Source organism: Lytechinus pictus, chromosome 2, assembly GCF_037042905.1.
Source record: "Lytechinus pictus isolate F3 Inbred chromosome 2, Lp3.0, whole genome shotgun sequence".
NCBI lineage: Eukaryota > Metazoa > Echinodermata > Echinoidea > Temnopleuroida > Toxopneustidae > Lytechinus > Lytechinus pictus.
Window position 1 is genome coordinate 26,747,887 of NC_087246.1, and position 22,682 is coordinate 26,770,568.

The 22,682-nt window shown below is 36.8% G+C and overlaps 2 protein-coding genes across 3 annotated transcripts in view; one reads left to right on the forward strand and one right to left on the reverse strand.

Moving 5' to 3' along the window:
• Positions 1 to 5,094: 5,094 nt before the first annotated feature.
• On the forward strand, positions 5,095 to 16,135 carry LOC129254488 (large ribosomal subunit protein uL3m-like). Its single transcript, XM_054892950.2, has 7 exons — positions 5,095 to 10,582; positions 11,111 to 11,212; positions 12,037 to 12,136; positions 12,610 to 12,670; positions 13,253 to 13,364; positions 14,222 to 14,299; positions 14,870 to 16,135. Exons 1-7 carry the CDS (start codon positions 10,220 to 10,222, stop codon positions 15,092 to 15,094), a joined length of 1,041 nt encoding a protein of 346 aa, XP_054748925.2. The 5' UTR covers positions 5,095 to 10,219; the 3' UTR covers positions 15,095 to 16,135.
• A 180-nt stretch (positions 16,136 to 16,315) lies between these two features.
• Positions 16,316 to 22,682, reverse strand: part of LOC129254485 (uncharacterized) — a 32,059-nt gene continuing 25,692 nt past the window's right edge. For both annotated transcript variants that reach the window (XM_054892949.2, XM_064114455.1), the window contains exons 20-23: positions 21,460 to 21,853; positions 20,607 to 20,714; positions 19,813 to 19,919; positions 16,316 to 19,137 (exon numbers count right to left, since the gene is read on the reverse strand). In XM_054892949.2, coding sequence (XP_054748924.2) covers positions 19,030 to 19,137; positions 19,813 to 19,919; positions 20,607 to 20,714; positions 21,460 to 21,853 — 717 coding nt within the window. In that variant the 3' untranslated portion in view covers positions 16,316 to 19,029. The remainder of the gene's footprint in view (positions 19,138 to 19,812; positions 19,920 to 20,606; positions 20,715 to 21,459; positions 21,854 to 22,682) is intronic.

Below are 22,682 nucleotides of genomic sequence, written 5' to 3' on the forward strand. Positions count from 1 at the left end.
TCCGGGTTGTGCAGAGGGAAAACATCGACAATATTGACACCAGCCATCTTGGTATAGCGATGGCAGCAAAATTCCCCGCCTCTTGTTGAACAATTTCTATTTTATAATCCTTTCCCGGGTAGTGAAGATGGAAAACATCGACAATATTGACACCAGCCATCTTAGTATAGCGATGGCAGCAAAATTCCCCCACCTCTTGTTGAACAATTTCCATTTTATAATCCTTTCCGGGGTAGTGCAGATGGAAAACATCGACAATATTGACACCAGCCATCTTAGTATAGCGATGGCAGCAAATTCCCCCACCTCTTGTTGAACAATTTCCATTTAATAATCCTTTCCGGGTTGTGCAGAGGGAAAACATCGACAATATTGACACCAGCCATCTTGGTATAGCGATGGCAGCAAAATTCCCCGCCTCTTGTTGAACAATTTCCATTTTATAATCCTTTCCGGGTTGTGCATAGGGAAAACATCGACAATATTGACACCAGCCATCTTAGTATAGCGATGGCAGCAAAATTTCCCCACCTCTTGTTGAACAATTTCCATTTTATAATCCTTTCCGGGTTGTGCAGAGGGAAAACATCAACAATATTGACACCAGCCATCTTAGTATAGCAATGGCAGCAAAATTCCCCGCATCTTGTTGAACAATTTCTATTTTATTATCCTTTCCGGGTAGTGCAGATGGACGTAAACAAACTACACTGTTCATAGTTCCATGCGGTCAAACACCGTTCTGCCGATGGTTGCACGGATGAGCGGGATGAGTTTAGGTATGAGTCTTCTGTTTTCGTACATTTCAATGCACAAGCGTGGTTCGATCAAGAAAAAGTTTAGGATCTTTTCAAGAAGTATGGTTATGAAGTTGGCATCAAAATAGGCTGGGGTTGTTGTAGGAGAAATGTATCTTACCGCGGCGAACTCCTTCCATCTCTTGACAAGATTTTCCTGCTCAAAACCTACGTCTAGCTGAGATGCAGCTTCAATGACGTACGTTTCTTTTTCGTGCGCTTTGCCGTCTAAACCGTCTAAACAAGGGTGTGTCTTAAAAGACCCTCTACGTAATCACCGACTCTGTTTTCTAAAAATGAAAAGAGATAAAAAAAGAATTATTCCAAATGTAGATTATCATACAAACAACGACAATAACAAATGAATGAAAAAATAAAAAGAAAGAAGAAAGATTCTCTGATTGTTATCTTTCTTGGTAGTAGGGTGGCTCTTAAAAGAGCCTTTGGATTGATTGCTGGAAAATCTCTATAGATTGATTGCCACGCACCCATCTTCTAGCGTGAGGTATATGGTTTTTGCAACGGTTGGCTGGGTTGGAGCTTCAGCAGGCGTTGGGGTGGGTCCTTCAAGAAATTCGCCGCCTCTTCCACCTCAGTAGGTCCTGAACCCATGGCTATATTTCTATTTTATAATCCTTTCCCGGGTAGTACAGATGAAAAATATTGACACCAGCCATCTTGGTATAGCGATGGCAGCAAAATTCCCCCACCTCTTGTTGAACGATTTCCATTTTATAATCCTTTCCGGGTTGTGCAGAGGGAAAACATCGACAATATTGACACCAGCCATGTTAGTATAGCGGTGGCAGCAAAATTCCCCGCCTCTTGTTGAACAATTTCTATTTTATAATCCTTTCCGGGGTAGTGAAGATGGAAAACATCGACAATATTGTCACCAGCCATCTTGGTATAGCGATGGCAGCAAAATTCCCCTGCCTCTTGTTGAACAATTTCTATTTTATAATCCTTTCCGGGGTAGTGAAGATGGAAAACATCGACAATATTGACACCTGCAATCTTAGTGTAGCGATAAGGAAGTTTAAAATTTCCGATTGAAAAGCTCTTTACAGAATGAGCGAAAATTTACTTTTCACATGTGATTATTTCTTCTTTACCTTATAACCTAACGCAATTCCAGACCCCGCAATTTCAACAGTACACTCGGCCATGGGGTGATCGTTGGATGGCTCTTAAGCCAGGGAACTTGATACACCTGCTGGTAGCCAGAGAGAGTCGGCTTTCACCTTTCCAATAGGATTGCCCCGGATATCCCAAGTTCAATAACCCGCGTTGGCCATGGAATGATCGCCAGTCGGCACTTCATATACCTACTGGTATATGAAGTGCAGACTATAACCAGCCTCCTTTAGAAGAGAGATCCTATGTATCGTTTCATTATACAAGACACCCATCTTCTTATCATGTTTGTTTAGGGTTTCAGCATGAAAACACTTATTACAGCCATGAAAATAACACCCTAAAAACTTGTAGACGTGTTGTTCTCCTTCCTCCTCATCCTGACGAAATCCATCCACATACCGCCCATGAATTTTCCTCTCCCCCATTAAAAGCATGACGTATCTCTCCTTTTGCTGGGTCGAGTTTAGAGTTCTTGTAATGCAAGCATTCTCCCGCCGCCAACGAATGCTGTTTTGGGTTAGCATATCGGTCGTGGGGGATAAACGGTATAGTCACTGGTTTGAGGTAATTTGTTCTGAAGAGCAAATTGCAAGCGGAAGGTAACGTGAGACTTTGCAAAAAAGGATCGATACCTGCAGGATTGTGATCTGTACTACTTATTTTTTTTGAAATTTGCACAAAATATCAATTGCAACTTGTGTGCAAGATATGGACATCGCTTTTACAGAACTCAACTATCTCTTTTTGAAAGTCAAAGATATAATCCTTGGGCATACTATCATACCATCGATTCAAATCTATCAATGTGTCCATCATGCTACCAGTCCCATAGTAATTCTTAGCAGGAAGCGGGCCGACATAATTTTCATTTTTCACAGTGTTGAAGTAATGAGGAAAGAAACCCTTTTTCATCTCTGTGATGCCAAATGTCTTAGGCAATTTAGCTAATCCCATCTGAAAGGCATTCAAACTGTCTTTGATGACAATATTAGGATCGTTGGTGCGTGGACTTAGAATCTTGCCACTGTTCATGATCTCTGGAATGATGCCCTTACTCGTCAAATGATTAAGGAGAAAATAAGAGTCGTACGCTTTACTATTGTGTGCAAGAGCAATCGCTCCTTTGTTATCCTCACCAAACAACCATGCACAAAAGTCCTCTAGAGTATTCTTGTTACTAAAAGTAATTTCTCTTTCCCCCTCCTGCCCGCAATAGTCACACCCCTCCTCATCCATCATTATTTCATGAGCTGTGATGCCATCCATACAATTGGTACATTCCCAGGTGGCGTGGACTAGATTAGGAATGTGAGATCCTGTGTTTTGAGTGCATTCAAAGGCAAAGAAAATGTATTTACGCCCATAAGGTAAAAGTTTCTTTTTGTCTTTGAGGGTTTTGTTAGATTTTTTATACTGTTGTTTCTTTCTCTCTTCCTCCTTTCGACGTTCTTGCTCTCTTTCAATTTCACCCTTTGTGGGGATGTGATAACAACTTTTTTTTCCTACTTTGATATCTAGCAAGAATGGGAGGTTCCATCAACATATTCTTTACATGTGCCACAAAATACTTGAGAACAATCATGCTCCTCGATGTCGCAGCCTCCCAAGCCACAACCAAGGGGATGATTGCACCGGATATAAAACCATCATCCGCCCAATGATGAGGCCTCTCGTAAGAGGAGAGACCCTTCTCAGAGGAGTAGAGAGAATGCTCAGAGACGAGGCGGGTGTAGGAGGAGGGGTCTCATCGTCGCTGCTTTCTCCAATAACCGCCAGCTGATGAAAAGAACAAGTACAAAAGCAACAGCAATTACTAAATGTGTACAGCCAAACTTTACACAGGTGTAAAGTTTGGCTATACTCTTTATCCAACCCCTAACTACCCTGTCTTTAAACAAGAGAGAAAGAAAAGCGTTCATTTTCACTCGCTATCACCATTTCGACCCTCGGACCACTTATTTCATCACAACCACCTGTCCAAAATTTATCCCAAATTAATCTAGAAAAAATTCGAATTTTTATTTGCTTTTTGATTGCGCCGCAATTGACTTTTCAGTTTCAAGAAGAGAAGCACTTACTTCAGACCCCACTTTAGCAAGCTCCTTCCAATTATCCGCTGTAAAATTAATCCCCTTTTTACCTGGAAACATTTTTGTACCCATCCCTTGCTTTTGATAATATTCCCTTATATTAACATACGGCTTCCCACAAAATGTTTTCACGACAACAAAACGCGATTTCCCCAAACTAAATGCTTTTTTCACCCCATCTTCAAAGATATAGGGCTTTTCTAATGGCTGCTTTGCACTAGATGCTGTTGACTTTTCCTCCCTATCCCACTCTTTACAATCATCCTGAAGTTAAAAAATAAGAAAAAAAAATGAAACCAATTATTCAATTTTGTTTCTGTCAGACACTCGTAAAGCTTAAGATACAGTACATCATTATAATCCAAACTATACACACACTTCATACGCAAACAAAACCAAACGAAAAAAAAATCTAAAAAGCAGTATGTCTTACCTCGTACGCTCTTTGGATAATGTTGCCGGCTTGCTCTCGTGCCTCGACTTCATCGACGATAATTTTCTTGGATGGTAGAGCCATTTTGAATTTTAAGACAAAGGTAAATGAATTTTAATACGAAGATAAATTTTTAGGTGGTCAAGATATAACAGTAGCAAAAACGATGAACGAGATGAAATATTGAAGACGAAGGTAAATTTTTTTAGGTGATCAAGATGAAATATTGAAGACGTGTGTGTCGAGAGAGATGCGATTTTGACAGCTGTCAAAAGTGAGAATGATGGCCTTGATTGAAGGTCCCATCTTTATACCCTTCACCTTCCTACCTGTCACTTTCTCCACCATGAGTATGGATTTCACCCTTGTACCTTCACAATCTAACACCATACTGTTAACTTTTATGATCATTACCCCATCATCCCCTCTTTTACCCGTTACAATCGAAACCATTTTATGATCATTGAACATCATCCCCTCTTTTTACCCGTTACAGTCGAAACATTTTACGCTCATTGAACATCATCACTGTTCTTACCCGCTACTTTTATGAACCTGTCAACGTTATACCAACGTACCTCCATCCTCCCCAATGTCATGGTCCTCCAACTACCCGCATCTTCTGAAAGGTCGCTGAACTTTGACATCCATCCACTTTTACGACCAGGGGGGTGTTACGTAATATACAATAGGTCGTAAAAATCTTACCTATACCGCTATACTACTCTTCTCATACATCATGCAATGGTGCTAGCATAATGCCAAACTTCATATGCAGCATCTAATCTGAACCCACGAAGCAGAAATCCTTTAATTTCCAAGCAGAGAATAGATGGGCACTGCACCCGAGCAGCTCCACTTATGTTAGTTATTATAGGTCTTTGAAATCTTTCTTTAATTTTGTTCAACTTGCCTCTCAACTGTTCAGGTGTCCTAGGGAACCATCCCTCGCTCATCCTGTCTGCCATATCTTTTAAACTCTCTTGTTTCTCTGCACCTCTTCATCAGCCCATAAGTTCAGAAGAAAAAAAAAACTGGACCTCAGCTCTTTTCCCAACCATAATTGATGTTTTTTGGGGTAATAATTTTTAACTGAACATAATTTACCAAAAGACATAGTAATGTTATGTACTTAGATCTGTCAGACACAGATGTTTGGTAGTATGATAATATGGGGAGCCAAGAAAAAACCTCAAAACCTGAAGAAATATGTACATGGATGCCATCATCGATGTACTTTTAACATACATCAGCACTTTTTCTGCTGTACTCCTATCTGTGCTCTTGTTCACCAGGATGGAAATGTATCTGGCATTCCTGATAGCACCATCAAGACCACGTCTGATGTCCTTGGCCAAAAACTTGGTGAAAATGTTGATTGATCCTAGATCCACACTATGACTCTTCTCCAGGCTCACCAGAAATGGAAAATAGGCAAATAGTTTCTCATGCTTAGCCAGGTGGTAGCATACAGACTGAAATGCGAGCAGCAAGAATAAAGAGATGCAACATATCAAAAGTGGATTTTGGCAAGTGTGTGCCAGCCAGCCCTCTCTGCTTCACGGGAAACCATGAATTTTGTCATACAAATTGTAATGTGTGGAGAGGTAGCTTTGAATTTGTATACTCCAGTGTCAGAGTTAGACAAGCAACTTGTTTCACACAACTAGTTCGCCAATGAATTCAGACTGTTCTGATGCAGTGTCTGAAACCATCTGCTGTGGCCAAGTCAAGGCAACTGAGCAGCCTAAAAAATATATGATGATCTGGTTACATGCCCAAGACATCTTTGCAAAAAATGCGTCCAGACAGGTTTTTTTTCATGGCTTTCTAGTACCAAATGTGCCAGCCAAACACAAGTAAGTGCACATACTGATAGTACAAATAGGATACTTCAATCTCAGAAGGCTAATACCAAGACCCAGCAATTCTTGGCACATAGGCCACCCTGTGTGCTGCTCTGGCTGTCTGGTATATTCTTGGTATTGTTACATCGATACATTTGTATATTGAGCCATTTTTGCTCCTCCCAATATGTATCCAACAATCAGTGATTGGGTCCCCCTCTGACCCACTGCCTTTCCCTTACTTTGTTCCCTAATGTTGACACCACTCTTCTGTTATATTCTGCAGTTTTTTCCTCTCCATTCATCTTCCAATAGCCATTTCTCTTCCAGATTTTCACCGGATAGGCCTATCGAATGTAATCGGATGCTACGTAATATTAGCACAACGTCTATTGTTGGTAGAGTTAGAGGTAGACTCGACACGTATAAACCTAACAATGACTCAAAACACACAGTTAGAGGTCTATCCACAGTTCTTTTACCTGTCACAGCCAGCAGAATGAATATCTTTTGCTGTTCTGTTTTAATTATACTTATGGAACAAACAATCATCTAGCCCATAAAAGAACCATATTGCAATGCCCAGGTGTGGATCTAGCCAGATTAGACACAAAACCATTTCAGGGGCCGTCTTGTTTAAATTGCACATCACCTATTAATACTATTTTGTCTAATCTGGACGGATAGCCTGGCAATGCCCAGATACAGTATTGACACTTGTTTTTGCTCTCACATCAGCTTTTCTTCTTTACATGTATGTGTTATGGAGCAAGTATTACATGAGGTCTGAGTCCCTCTTAGACAAGACCGAGACAAGGACTGATACAGTGGTCACCAGGACAGAGACTTAATCGAGACAATGGCACCCCAAGGCTGAGACAGAGACACTTGTGTCTAGAACCAGCCAAGACTGAGACAAGACAAGAGACAGACACACTTTTGTCATGAGACATGTCTCGAGACATCCAACACTGATCCTGATTTACCATAATCTTGGATTCAGTCAATATTGTGCATTAATCAATTGTTGATAGAGGGAAAATCCCATCTCTTGGCAACAATGTCTTTGTTGATAAATATAAATACTTAGATTACCAAACAAAATCATTTTTCCTGATCTGACCGAGTTATACATGGAAGGCTAAATTGCAACAGTGAAATCAAGTTTCTAAATGAAACACGTATATATGCCACTGGATCATGTCCCATCACATCCTTCATCAGATCAGTTTGACTTTACACAAATTCACCATCTAAATCCATATAGAACCTTTAATCTTGATTCAATTAAATAGACTTCAATAATTATTTTATTTTAAAATCCACCTGCAGTCTACATGTACATGTAGCATGAAACTGGATATGTTTTAGGTCAAGTCATGCCTGACATAAAGACTTGAGGGTAATGCAGACGAGGGGTGGGGGTGGGGGTACTGAGCAGAATTTTTTGTGAGTGCCAAGAGGTCGGTATCTCTTTCTTGCTCATGTTAAGTAAAACCATTTTTATGCATAAATTGACCAAGAAAGGTTGTCTATTCAGAGATATTAGCCAGCTTTATCATTGATTTAGAAAAATATTTGTGTAAGAAAATTGTCATCTATTTTGCACAGTATACGACTAAGTGTCAAAATATTAATTAGAATAAATTATTTTCATGCAGCCAAACCTATGTAATATAATTCATGATGTACAATAGAAATGTTTGTGAAATGCCATGATTATTTTATGACCATAGTATTAATAAAAATTAAGTGAATTTACTTTAAAAATAAGACTGGTCACTAAATTGTGAGATGTGATAATTATTAACTTCCATTATTATTGACAAACTGCAACACCTTTCCTAGCTCAAACCATTAGATGTGGGGTATCAGGTGTTTGTTCTTCAATAGAAATGTACAAGAACTGATGTTGTCAATATTATGACTGGGTTGCAACTAATCTACAATTACTTCCACAACCTACAAGAACTATGATATAACCTTGACACTGAGTCACAGCTCATCTGTAATTGCTGTGTGGTACCAGATTGGTTCTACAAGAACTATGAACATCGACATTGTGACTGGGTCACTCACAAATCTACAAAATGCTGTGTGGTACCAGATTTGTTCTACAACTTTAATACAAGAACTAAATAAACATTTTGACTGGGTCATAACTCATCGATAATTGATGTGTGGCACCAGATTTGTTCTACAACCTACAAGAACTATGTTATCAACATTGTGACTTGGTCACAATTTATATACAATTGCTGTGTGATATCATACATGTATTTGTTCTACAACCTTCAAGAACTTATCGACATTGTGACTGGGTCACAATTTATCTACCATTGCTGTGTGGTACCATATTAGTTCTACAACCTTCAAGAACTTATCAACACTGTAACTGGGTCACAATATATCCACAATTGCTGTGTGGTACCATATTTGTTCTACAACCCTCAAGAACTTATCAACATTGTGACTGGGTCACAATATATCTACAATTGCTGCGTGATACCATACATGTATTTGTTCTACAACCTTCAAGAACTTATCAACTTTGTGACTGGGTTACAATATATGTACAATTGCTGTTTGGTACCAGAACTACAACCTTCAAGAACCTATCATCATTGTGGCTGGGTCACAATATATGTACAATTGCTGTGTGGTACCATATTTGTTCTACAACCCTCAAGAACTTATCAACATTGTGACTGGGTCACAGTATATCTACAATTGCTGTGTGGTACCATACATGTATTCTTCAACCCTCAAGAACTTATTGTGACTGGGTCACAATACATGTATATCTACAATTTCTGCGTGATACCATATATGTATTTGTTCTACAACCTTCAAGAACTTATCAACTTTGTGACTGGGTTACAATATATCTACAATTGCTGTTTGGTACCAGAACTACAACCTTCAAGAACCTATCAACATTGTAACTGGGTCACAATATATCTACAATTGCTGTGTGGCACCAGATTTGTTCTACAACCCTCAAGAACTTATCAACATTGTGACTGGGTCACAATATATCTACAATTGCTGTGTGATACCATACATGTATTTGTTCTACAACCCTCAAGAACTTATTGTGACTGGGTCACAATATATCTACAATTGCTGTGTGGTACCATATTAGTTCTACAACCTTCAAGAACTTATCAACATTGTGACTGGGTCACAATATATCTACAATTGCTGTGTGGTACTTGCATTTTTCAACAACCTTCAATATATTATCAACATTATTATGAAGCCTTGGTACAATTGCTGTGGGGTACATATATCTGTTCTGAATTCTCAAGCCCTTTTATAGTTATGAACCTTGGTAATGTATTTTGTCACTCCAGAATGTACTGAAGCAACTGAGTTCTTGATAAAGAGATTTGTGTATTTTGTATCATGTCACTACTCGAGATATGTATTGTGTTCTAACACTATATTTTGAAATAAGGAAAATTGCACATCTATTTATTTTAACATCACCAAAGAAAAACAAACTGGTATAGTTAATGTAATTTCAGTTCATGGGTTTGGCTGCATGATTACTTATTCATGGTTTTTTGTCACATTTATTCATATAACTATATCAATACATTATTCATTGTCATTATTAACAGGCATTTGGGCAGAAGCAAAACTCCTTCATGTTTTTTTTTCTGGTCTAAGATATTCTGTATTTTTAAAATACTTTTGTTGACTAGCTTGAATTACATACAAATATGAATTTACAAGTACTGTTTGCTTGAATAACTCAACAAAGGTGTCATTTTAGAACTCATCTTCCTGTGTACACAGATTTAAATAGTTGGCTCTTTTGTGTTGTAATCAAGTTTGAAATGTAAATAAATGATTGAGAAAAAAACCACAATGCAATAGAGAATGACATGAAAATTTCTAACAGCCATGTTTTATTTTCTGTTGATCTCTTTGCATTGTTTTAGATTTCTGACCCCTGTTGCATCCACCACTGGCCAACAAGTGAGACACAAACAATTCTACCCCAAGTATAAGAAGGTCGATATCTCCAAGGAAAACTTCCCCCGCTTCAAACAACAGCCACCAGAGGGCGACCTAACCAAGGACAATGAGACATTCGTGTATAAATGGAGTCAGACGAAGCATCTGATGAGTCCATTGAAGCATGCTCCGTGGCCAAGAGGTGAATGGACTCCACAATCGAAGAGAACGGGCGTGATAGCGATCAAGCTGGGTATGCAGCCGCTGTGGACTAAAGATGGAAAACGGATTCCTACTACGCTTCTTCAGGTAAGTCATTGGATAATACAGTAGACTGAGCACTGGAATGAAGTGGTAGCTTGAGCTAGTTAAAGAAGAATTGATTATAATTCCACTTCGTATCATCCAGAAAAGTGCTATCCAATTATTACATGTATATTACTTGGTAAACTTGGTAGATTAGCCCTCTATTCCTAAGGGAAGAGCTCTCAATAGTTGTTTGAAGGACTTCTTATTAGAGATAATGAAGTGCATTCATTTTATGTACATAATGCTTAATGATATTCCTTGAAGATGGAAAATTCATGTTTCATGTATTTTTCTGATTTTATGGCTTTTTCATTCAGGGGCGTATCAAGAATGGAAGTTGGGAAAGAGTTCTTGTGTGATTACTAATTCTTCATGGACTTCAGATATTACAACTAAACTGCCCTATATATTTTTTTCATATTTAGTCAAGTTCAGTCACTAACATTACCTGTAATCATAACATAACAGAAGAATAGTAGTAATGCATCATTAATTGATTGATTTGTTATGTTTGTTTTGAATGAACAGGTATTGGAATGCAATGTATTGGATTTCCATCCTAAAGGTCTGAATGGTAATGATAGACCAGGTACCGTACTTGTAGCAGCCAAGAATGCATCACCTTACTATGTGAGTTTGCTTTATCCTACATTATTTTATGTCTCCATGGAAATCTAGATAATTTTATGTATATTTCCTAAAAGTAACTTTTCTATCATAAATCTTTGATTTTTAATACTTGCATTTATCCAGTAGAATGGTTGTTGACTAGGGATCCTGTTTACATAAGGTTTTAGATGGGACTGTTTGACTACATTTTAATATTGCCTTTTTGGTTATTATCTGCTTCCTATGTATCAGTGACAAAAGGATGTTTCACCTACAAGTATGTCCTACTAACAATGGGGTGATATAATGTTTAAACGGTGTTTGTTTTATCCTGGGCCCCATCTTACAAAGGGTGACCATTGATCCAGTCAATCTCAGCTGTATGGAAACCCATCCATACCATAATTTTTTCTCCAAGGAATTTGCACATCTAGTAAACAAAGAGAATCACACTGAATCTTCAAGAGCATGATGAATGTATGAATAAACATTATCTAAAAAATATTTTGAACTAATTTACATTTTAGATGTTGAGGTTGCTGGCTGTCCATAGTTGTGATTGATCGGATCAATCGCTACTTTTGCAAGACGGGGCCCTGATTTCCTTCCAACAGCTCAACTACCCAATATGATGCAATATAAAATGATCCAAATTAAATTATTGAAAGCTCGACTCCTGGTGAGACCATACTCATTTTTAGTTTGATGCTGTGCAGAGGTAAATATATCTGCCAATTAAACACCAACAGGTCAACACTGATCTTGAAATCACGAGTTTGTTTGAATTAGTTTAAACAACATTCAAGGCACTGTCTTCATTATTTTTCTCTTTCTCTGTCCTTTAGAAAGATGAAGAGTATGCAAACCTGTTCAAGTCGGCGTGTCTACCCGTCAAGGAACATATTACTAGCTTTAATGTGACTGATGATGCAGCCATTCAACCAGGTAAGAATTGTTCAATTATTCAATATCACTTTATTCAGATTCTATCTCTGTATATTAAAAAAAAATAAAAAACATATGTAAAAAGTAATTATTTATATACCTATGATATATTGAACAACAGTACTTGATATAAACCAATAATAAATAACCAGGCCCAATTTTTTTTTTCGGGGGGCTACTATTCACAACTTACTGCCTAAATTGTCAACATTAAATAAGCTTTAACATTGCAATGAATGGGAATTTTCCAGGGCTCCTTGTATTAGTTTCCAGAGCCCTTATGAGCATGGGGGGGGGGGGGGGGGCTGCTAAATTGCCCCCAGCCCACTTGCATTTATTTCCCTGGGTAGATCAAAATTGAGCAAAATAGACAAGCATCTCTTGGTTAATGAAATTTATTTGCATAATTGACAGGAAATACAAGGATTTGTAATGGTTTTTATTTCTTTCCTTGATGTTTGTCTTTGATGTAGGTACTCCCCTGTATGCTGCTCATTTCAGACCAGGCATGTATGTAGACATTGCTGCCAAAACGTAAGTATATATGTCTCTTTCAAACCATGTTTGCTAGATGGTAGAAGGCGTTGAATTGAATTCTCATCGTAGGGCCAGTGTTTAACATTCCTAGTTCTTCCCAATGCATTGCATATTGATTTGAGCTCTCTTATTTGAGAGTATTGGGGAAAAACACAGCAAATTTCAAATCGATAATGAATCATTATGGTTCATCAGAATACATACTGAAGTTTGCATTTGTTTTAGATAATATCTAATAGAGTTACACATATTTAAGATAAGGTTTCATTTTCCATATTTGTTTAGGATATTTTTTCTTCTCTTAACAAGATGAAAATTCTTTAAACATCCTTCGAGGAAAAATATTCTTAACATTCGCAGGCCTAAACTTTCAGTGTTCATTGGGCTAGAAAAACATTCTTTGTCATGTGCCATATATCTGCAAAAAGATTTCTAGATGCCATATATACATAAACAGATTGGCATTTTTATTACATAGAAGCCTTTTATATCAAGTGATGGTGTAATGTAAACAGCCAAGATGTTGAATGTTATCATGAATTGTTTTTCAACCTATATATTTTATAAATCTGTGAACAGGATCGACAAGGGCTTCCAAGGTGTGATGAAGAGATGGGGTATGAAGGGTCAACCAGCTTCACACGGTGCTACTAAAACACATAGGAAGATGGGAGGATCAGGTGGTGGAGGGGTAAGTCATGTACCTTTGCGAGTATTCAGGAGGATAGGGATGATGGATGGGGTAGTGAGGAAGGGGGGGGGGGTATTATATAAACACATTTAGTAGGGATAAGGGTAGGGGTGAGGGATGGTGTAGTGGTGAGGGGATAAGACATGCACCTATACGTTTAGTTCATAAGAATTGTATCTCAATTGAACAAAACGAACCCACCAACACATCTTTTTCTTTTCTCTATTTTATGAAGCTCATAGAGACATTATGTGTTATGCACTATATAGAAATGGCTATCATCTCATTATTATTATTAGGAGTGTGAAGTGGGGTAGTGGTGAAGGGATAGGACAGTTACCTCTAGAAATAATAAGGATAGGGGTGATGGATCGAGAAGTGGTAGAGGGTAGACCTGTTCTTCTATGATTAGTAAGAATTGCTGAGGGTGGGGTAGTGATGGAGGCATCAGATATGTACCTCTATGAAAAAATGATTAGGATCAGGTTATTGGTGAGAAGGGCAGGGTAACAAGTATGTCAACAATGTAATACTGATTAGAATCAAGGATCATGTTGTTGATGGAAAATATTTGCCTCTTTTTGTCTCGTCCATCAGATATCGATAAATAGTAGTATATTTCAGGTTCATATATGAAATATTCTAATTGTTTATGCCATTTTGCACATTCCTTTACATTGCTATCACCTAGTAAACAGTAGCAGACTTTATTTTCTCTACATTTTTTGTATTGTTGGACAATAGAATTTATGGCAAGTTTGTTATTTTTCTGCCCTTTGAAAAATTTTCAGTCAATTTATTTTCTTAACTGTTAGGTTGTTTATATTAATTGCTTTATTGTTTTGTTGTTCTTATAGGATCCTGGAAGGGTTTGGCCCGGAAAGAAGATGGCTGGATTCATGGGTGATAAACTCAGATGGACTTATGCATTGAAGGTACATAACTTTGTTTTACGGTTGATGCACATCGGGGAGATGTTTCCCAAAGTCAAACTAAAGCTCATACTTAGTTGCTTACACATGCATGATGTTCATCCCCGAAATTTCATTGATAATTATGTGGTTGCACACACCCCGTGCGCGTGATCTAACCACTGCCCTAAATGCACTGTGTACCACACATAACTGGGAATTTCAGTGCATCGTTTAGTCACGCTACAATCTTAATGAAAACTCCCCCATATCTTTTTCATCCTCAGATTTTGAGACATAAAAAGTAATATACATTCTACATTTAGGTCTTGATAACGTACATTTTGTAAAATATTGAACAATGCAAATCCGTATCAGTAATTATTTTAAGCAGACTAAAACAACAGAGTATGTGTTCAGTGACCCACTCTACTATGCAGTAGCTTAAAGCTTATACGAGGTGTGCTTGAATAGACTACTTGAATTTTATCAATATGCTTTCAAGGGTCAAGAATGAAATTTTTTGTGAGATTGAATGTCGCACTTGAAATATTAAATATTACGTAAGTAATCTCTTGAATTCATCCCCTTTAGGTGGTTCGGGTGAACACCAAGCATAACATCCTATATTTGAAGGGTACCGTACACGGGCGTAACCTTGGCTTTGTCAAGATCAAAGATTCTCACGTCCGTCCCGGCTCCGAGATGCCTCCGTTCCCTACGTATTTTCCGGATGAGGAAGTAGAAGAAGACCTGTTTGATGAATCACTCCATAATTTCTCTGATCCTAGCATTGAATATGAAGTGGAGGAATCGTGATGATTAGATGGAGGCGCGCATCGGATTCCATGCCTCATAGACTTTGAAAAAGACCTTGCACATCGCTCGTCTCAGCCATGAATATGAAATGCTGATGGGAGTTCTGTTTGGTGTTTTAAATGATCAATGTGAAAAAAAAACATAAAATGGATTTTCTATAGCGAATCAAACATTTGGAACTAATGCATCGGTCAACTCGTATGCAAGTATCATGTGGATGCCGACTGTCCTATGAGAAATGAATGAAACAGATTGCTGGATATGATTTTAGAACTGCAAATGATCTTTCATAAACACAGAATATTTTGTGATGTTGAAAGTTGTCAAACATAACCCTATTGCAGGATAATCGTGAGAAAATAAAACCATTGAATATAGATTATTTGTACATGGATTTCTTATCGTCTCTAAAATTGAAAGAGAATTTCCTTTCAATTGGCTTGGCTAAACAAAATTAATCATGTGAAATCATCCTCTATAAAGATATTAGAGAGTGCAGAGATGCATACATATATGGCAATACAGCTACATGTAGGCACTCTTGTGTCATTTCCTGGCAAATCATGTACAGACATTCATCTCTGTGTATTAAGGCAAGAGTGTTCCACACTGCTTGATTACATGCATGAATACAACCAAGATGTATGTCTTCCAGCCATGTGTTTATTCTCATTTCTCCCTTTTTTTCCCTTTTTTTTTCTGGGGGGGCTGTTAGTTGATTCCAAGTTTGGTGTTGGGTGCTGGAGTAACGAACAGACTTTAGCCAGGACACTGAACTTAAAAGCAAGGCTGGTGCTACAATAAACATTACTAGTTGTTGTGTCTTCAATGATGCAATTAGTGTCATTTTCTACACCTGATTTCTTGTTTCTATGTACAGAGCTCCGTTCAGCAGCCTATTCTTTTTAACCCTAACACCCAACATCATACTTAAGACAACCAATGAATGTGATGTGTTGAGAGCAAATTGTTTTCCATGAAGACTGACACCAATATTTGAATGAGTGATTGATATGAATAAAGACATTTAACAACAAATTATTTCATTTCTGAAATATATTTTTATTGTTTTTCTATTACCATTACAGTATCTTAATGATATTTCATGCCATGCTTAGATAATTGATTGCCAGTACAATTTGCAAAAGAAAAGACACTTCAAACAGAGTTCTTACACACTCGTAACCACAAATGAGTACATTTTTTTTTTCAAACAGTATGAACCATTGTTTAGTAATGTGGGATTTTTGTTGGCTCTTTGAACATAACTGTTAATTATTTTACTTTAAAATTTTCTCTGAATTAAAATTATTTGGAGAAGGTATTTTGAAAATACAGATTAAATATGCATGCTTGTAACTCTGAAAATTTCTTTTCATTCAGAAAGAAAATAAAAATGAGTTGAAATGAATTTGTTCATTTATGATATTCAATGAGCTGATGTTACATCCCTACCTATCATTTCTTATTTTCTAATAGAATGCAAAGAAGTGGGGATATGATATCATCTCATATTAATGATTATTTGCAAACAACTGTAATATTAAAGTGATTTCTTAATGCCTTACTATGGTATCATTTTCAACTGATTGATGGAATTTTCAGTGTTCCTGTTTGTTTAATCATACTGTATTCATTCAACTGTCATTAAAAAAATAGAATAGTCCATTAAGTTATGAAAATATTGAATTATTGGATAAGCATATCACAACAGAAAGAATCTGAATTTTGAACATTCTAATAATTCTTGATAATTTTACTTATAATATAATATATATATAATATATTATAATATCCTTCAAAAAGTGCCTTTTATTAATGATTTTGTTTGCGTACAGAATCCAACCGAATTGTGTTTTCCTCATAAGATGCATGGATAGTGTAAGGATAATTTTTTTATTTTACTACACTTCTTAAAAGGATGTTTTGTGTTATCCAAAAAATATGAGATCAAATCTGTGTAAAAGTTTTTAAGCTCTGGGTAAGGATAAAATAGGCATTGCCCACTATTAAATTGGATTCTGAATGCATAATATTCGAAATAAAAATACTGAAGGGGTGGAAACTATCCAATGGGTGAAAAATATTGTGGATTAGATTTTGCTCAAATTACAGCCACACTATATAATAACTAATAAAATACATACAGTATTGCAATACATAATTTTAATTCAATAAAAAATAGAAAACAACCAATATTCTTACCTGATTTTTTTTAACATCAGCATTAAAATGTACTAGAAATCCTCTCCATAGTATATACCGGTATATATATTTTAAAATATATAGTATTGCAAATACATCACTATTCAATGCCTTTAATAATTCAATTTTATAATAGAAAACTGCCACTTGGTCCACTACATAATTCAAATATACAGTTATACTACAGCGAACACTACAACATGTTCAAGTATTCAGTATACTAATACACATGGCAAGCTATTGCACAAATTTGTTCTGTTTGAATATCTCCTTTGGCACTTACTAAGTGATACTAAACAATGTGGTAATGCATTTTTTTTTTAATTTCTAAGGATGCTACAAAAAAAGCTTGAAATTCCATTCAACTTCAAATTTCCATAATGAATCCAGGGAATAATTTTCCTGGTACTGCATTGCAATTTGCTCCACATTAAAAAAAATAGTAGTTAACAGCTTCTATGACCACAAGTGCTTATCAAATTTGGCAAGCAAATTATTCCCTGGAATCTTCAATTTCTGATTGCTCATTATACTTCTGGTACATTGTAGTCCAATGAAAGAAGTTTCATGCTCTTTCTTTGTAGCTCTCAGTTCTAGTCTTGTGCCACGAAACCCTTACTAACTCATTCACTAATCCATTCCATCCAAGGAACATGCTAGTTCTTTATTCAATAATAATAATAATAATAATGACAATAATATAGGATTTGTAAAGCGCATGTATCCACCTTGCTAGGTGCTCAAGGCACTCCTATATTACCCCGGCCGAGCTAGTCTACTGATTCCGGTGCACAAAGCTCTTTGAGGAATTACTTCCTGCCGGTACCCATTTACCTCACCTAGGTTGAGTGCAGCACAATGTGGGGGAATTTCTTACTGAAGGTAAACACGTCATGGCTTGGAATCGAACCCATGTCCTTCAGATTGAAAGACAAAAGTCTTAAAGGGGAATCCAGCCTTGGCCATAAAATTTTGTGTTGGGACTTGGGAAGGAGAAAATAAATTAAACAGAATGGTGAAAGTTTGAAAGAAATCGGACAAGCAATAAGAAAGTTATAGCTGCTTTAAAATTGAGATCACTAATACTATGTAGATTTCAAATTTGCAACTGAGTAAGTAAATTATGACAAGGGGCAAGGACAACTTTCCCATAGGCCATGTACTTTATTATCAGGGATTTGTGGTTTTCTCCTAAGTACCCATTCCCCTGGGGCAGTAATCTAAATATAACCCAGGTAGTATATTGTTTTATGTCCTCATGAAAGAAAAATTTAATTTGAAATAAAACTTTTTGGAAAAACAGCATTTTAGCCATAATATGTAGTCCACCTTCTCTAAGTTAAACTTTACCCAAGTTGTACAGATTTCTGTGGTTCCAAGAAAGAGATTCAACCCAGGGAATAATTTTCCCTCATATTGCATCGTATCAAATTCGCTTCACATTTTAAAGACTGCTGCACAAAAATTCTTTAGTGTAGCAAATTTTTGGCAAAAGAGTGTACAGAACGTAGCTTTTCTCTTTTGACCCAAAATGCTAATCAATTGTGGTAAACAAGATTACTCCATGCAGCATTTTTTGCAGATTCTACTTTTTTTCAATGAGTTCTGGCTCAATCACCAATTCTTTGCATACACGGTGCAGATATGTCTGTTATTTAAAGTATTTCAGTGAGTTAAGGCCCTTTAATCAATATTTTTGCATCCATGGTCCACACACAAATGTCCATTATTCAAGGTATTTCGATGAGTTCAGGCTCCCCATCTCTGTAAGTCTTCGTTGTCCCTGTTTTGTGCCTCAACTCTCTCACCAACTCATTGATTCTCTGGTACGTTGCGGTCTGCGAAAGAAAAGTAAAAGATATATGAATTAAAAAGATGAGAAGTACTTTGAGACTGTATAAACAGATTGATATCAACAATTGGCTGCATACTTGAGTATGAAAAAGAAAAGAAGTTAGAAACTCAAGCTGACCATAGCCCATATGCACAAGCATTAGACCCAGCTGGTATGAATTGGAATGTTTCTCCAGAAAGAGTTCTTATAACAAAGCTAGTAATGTCTATTTCCAATACACGAAATGACTAAAATGTTTGAAGATTTATTGTTGAAATTATAATTTCATCATTCATGAAGGCATAAAACAACATATTATGTGTGTTGTATTTTGATTGCTCAGGGGGGTAAAAGAGCTTTCTGAGAAAAATCACAAATTCTCAACAATTGAAATACTCAACAAATGGGAGATTTTTTTTATATCTATAATAATGTAATTGATTGAAACATCCAAACCCCAAAATTTTCCATACCACTTGATATAATATACTCACAAAATTGCCTATGTGAGATCTCATTTTTCAATTGACATTTTCCCCTTTTTTGAGCACATTTCGCACAAGTCATTTTCTCACCAAAGGTGGATTCCCTGTAAAGTATAGAGTACCACAAGTTCCATACCCGAAAAATGTGATCACTTGATAAGAACCCATCATCATGATTACTCCAATAGACTTACCTTTGCGTTGAGAACAAGGAAGATGTCGGTTATCTTCACTATCTTGCCATGTCTCTTGTTAGCATGAAAGTACCTCTTCCCGTTGATGATCCCATCGGTGTCTCCCGCTGATCAAACAAAACCAAGGAGAAAGATTTGCTTTAAAGTTAATATTTAGGAAAAGATTGCAGAAGGCTGGTTTGTAGGCGATTAAGCCTTAGTTAACAAACCTGGTTTTTTGCCACCACCCAGGTTTTATAGCATGAACACACACTGAATGTGATCTAATTGCATATTTTCTTGGAGTACACAAATGGGGATAGTTGTTCTATTTGTAATCAGTCATGAATTAATATTCATTTAAGTGTGGTTTAAAAATCAAAAAAACAAAAGAGATTGTTTAAAACCGATCTTTGGTCTTAACCTCTTGTGAATTTGGGCCTTTATCTTGGTATGTTAACGGCATTCTCGCCATCAACAGATGATCAATTCTAGTTCACAAATGAATTGCTGAAATGTTGCCACTTGATGTCAGGGCCCCATTGAACAAAAAATATCTATGAGTGTGTTTTGCAATTTATCGTAACTTCCAAAGAAACCTTGATTTTGATTGGTTGTAGAGCAGTGTTGCTATGGTAGTTTCAAATGGAAAGCAACAGGGGCCTCCAGTCTTTGATATTAATCTCACTTAAGATTATTAATATAATTCATATTGCAAAATATTATTTGTAAAAAGACAAAAAAAATAGTTAATCATTATTTATATACCACATAAGCCATAAAGGAAGGTAATATTAGGAGAAAAGTTGACTTACTTGGTTCATCTAGCCTCAGTCCCACATATATATGATGGTCGATATGATCTTTGTCTATCTTGCCAACAAACTTCACAATCCCTGTCATAAAGTCACTTGGTTTCATTGCTGCAGAGAAATTAAGAATATATAAAAAGGAAATACATTTGAAATGATTTGAGAGAATAATAGTTGCATAGCTTAATTCATAATTTCCCAGACCTGTCCTTCCAATTTTATGAAATTTTTGTCAAAATACTTCTGCTTTGTGTATCAATTCCTTAAACACTACACCATGGAGACGGGTATTGATTTCAGTGACTCCAAATCCTCTTATCAAGGAATTGACAAAGCCCTCAACCTCAACTATTGACAAGCCACATGCCTAAGCTGGATCTAAACTTGGATGAATATTTTTTTTTTTTGCAGGGTTTTCTGCATTTATTGGAATAATATACAAAATAAATTTACAATGCTTGAGACATAATCATAATATAGTATAAAGTACATAACCAAGTGACAATCTTATATGTAGTGACTGGAGAAAGACATAAATACAATTAAAAAAAAAATATATATATATATAATAAGTAAAATGCAGAGGCAAACTATATAAGCAAATATATGCTTGAAGCATAGCAGCCAAAAAAGGGAAGGGCTACATGGAAACCTAAGAAATTGTGTCTGTAAGAAAAAAAATTAATGTCACGAATCATCAAATAACGTTATCAAATATTGTTAAAGTAGTTGAGATTTTTTGTGACTCTATGTAATACATAAAACATGTGAATTGAGAGAATAACAGCAGCATAGCTTATATAAAAATTCCCCAGAGCTGTCCTTACATAGACATAATCAGAAAAAGGTTACTCACATATGATCTTTGAAGCATGTTTCTTAACCCTGACTCGATCTCCAACATGAACAAACTGAGCCACCATGAAATCATCTTCATAGAGACGTGTTCCTGTGGGAAGTGCAGATTTGTCCCTCCTCTGTATCCTAGCAACGCACGACTTGGGTCGTACACGCTGGTGTGACCGCAGAGAGCCTGATCTCTTGTCTTGTGGGGAGTAAACTCCGTTGGGTTCATATAGATCATACACTGTTGGCATGTCGTCATGGTTACCATCGTTCTCTAGGAAACGAAGGAAGCTTTTGTTGGATGTATCGATGGCTTTCGTTGGTGACTTTCTCTTCGGATAGAAGGAGTACTCCTCGCCTTCATCCGATATGTCTTCTGGTGATGCACCTTGTCTTGGTGCAGACTAAAAAAAAGAAAATAAGATAAAACTGAACAAACAGACAAGGTAAAAATTGTTTCTAAATTATGGGTTTTTGTACAAGGAAATTATCTGTATTAATAACATTCTCTATATTTCTTCAGTTTTTATGAATATTCTTTTCCAATAGTGTATAAATGTGTGGGTTTGTCAGTTTCCCACTCTCTACTTTTCTGTCTTTCTTCTTTTAACTCTTCCCCCCTATATGTAACTTCTGAAGGTTTCCATGGCGAAGATAAAAAAGAATGTAGTGGGTTTCAGGGTACACCTTGTATTCTTCTGTGGGCATTTGTTGTAGATGTTGTAGACGTTTCTTCCCCCTCTACTCCCATTCTCTCTCTTCACAGTCCCTTCCCGTCACCTTTCACTCTTGCCACGTTATTTCTCTTCAAGTCTCTCCATGGCTCAAACTTTCCCCCACTTTTTCCATATCTCACCCATCCCTGCCCTGAACTTTCTCCCGCATCCTGTCTCCCTCCCTTCCACATTCTCTCCTTCCTGCTCTCTCTCTCTCCGTCTCAGTTTCTCAATGGGTGATTTCAAGTTCAGTGTTGACCTTTTGGTGTTGGTGTTAGGTCAATTTTTACACGATTATAACACCAAACATAAAATGAAGATGGTCCCGAAAAGTCACTCACTAGTTGTTGAGATGTCAATAATGTGATCTGGATCAGTTTAACAAACTCTGAATAAGTTTTGGAGCTAGGGGAAGCAATCTAATGGTCAACACCAAGGCCAACACCGGACTTGAAATCACCCAATCTCTCCCTCAGCTTTCGCCCCATCTCTTCTCATTCCCCACCCTCTCTCTCTC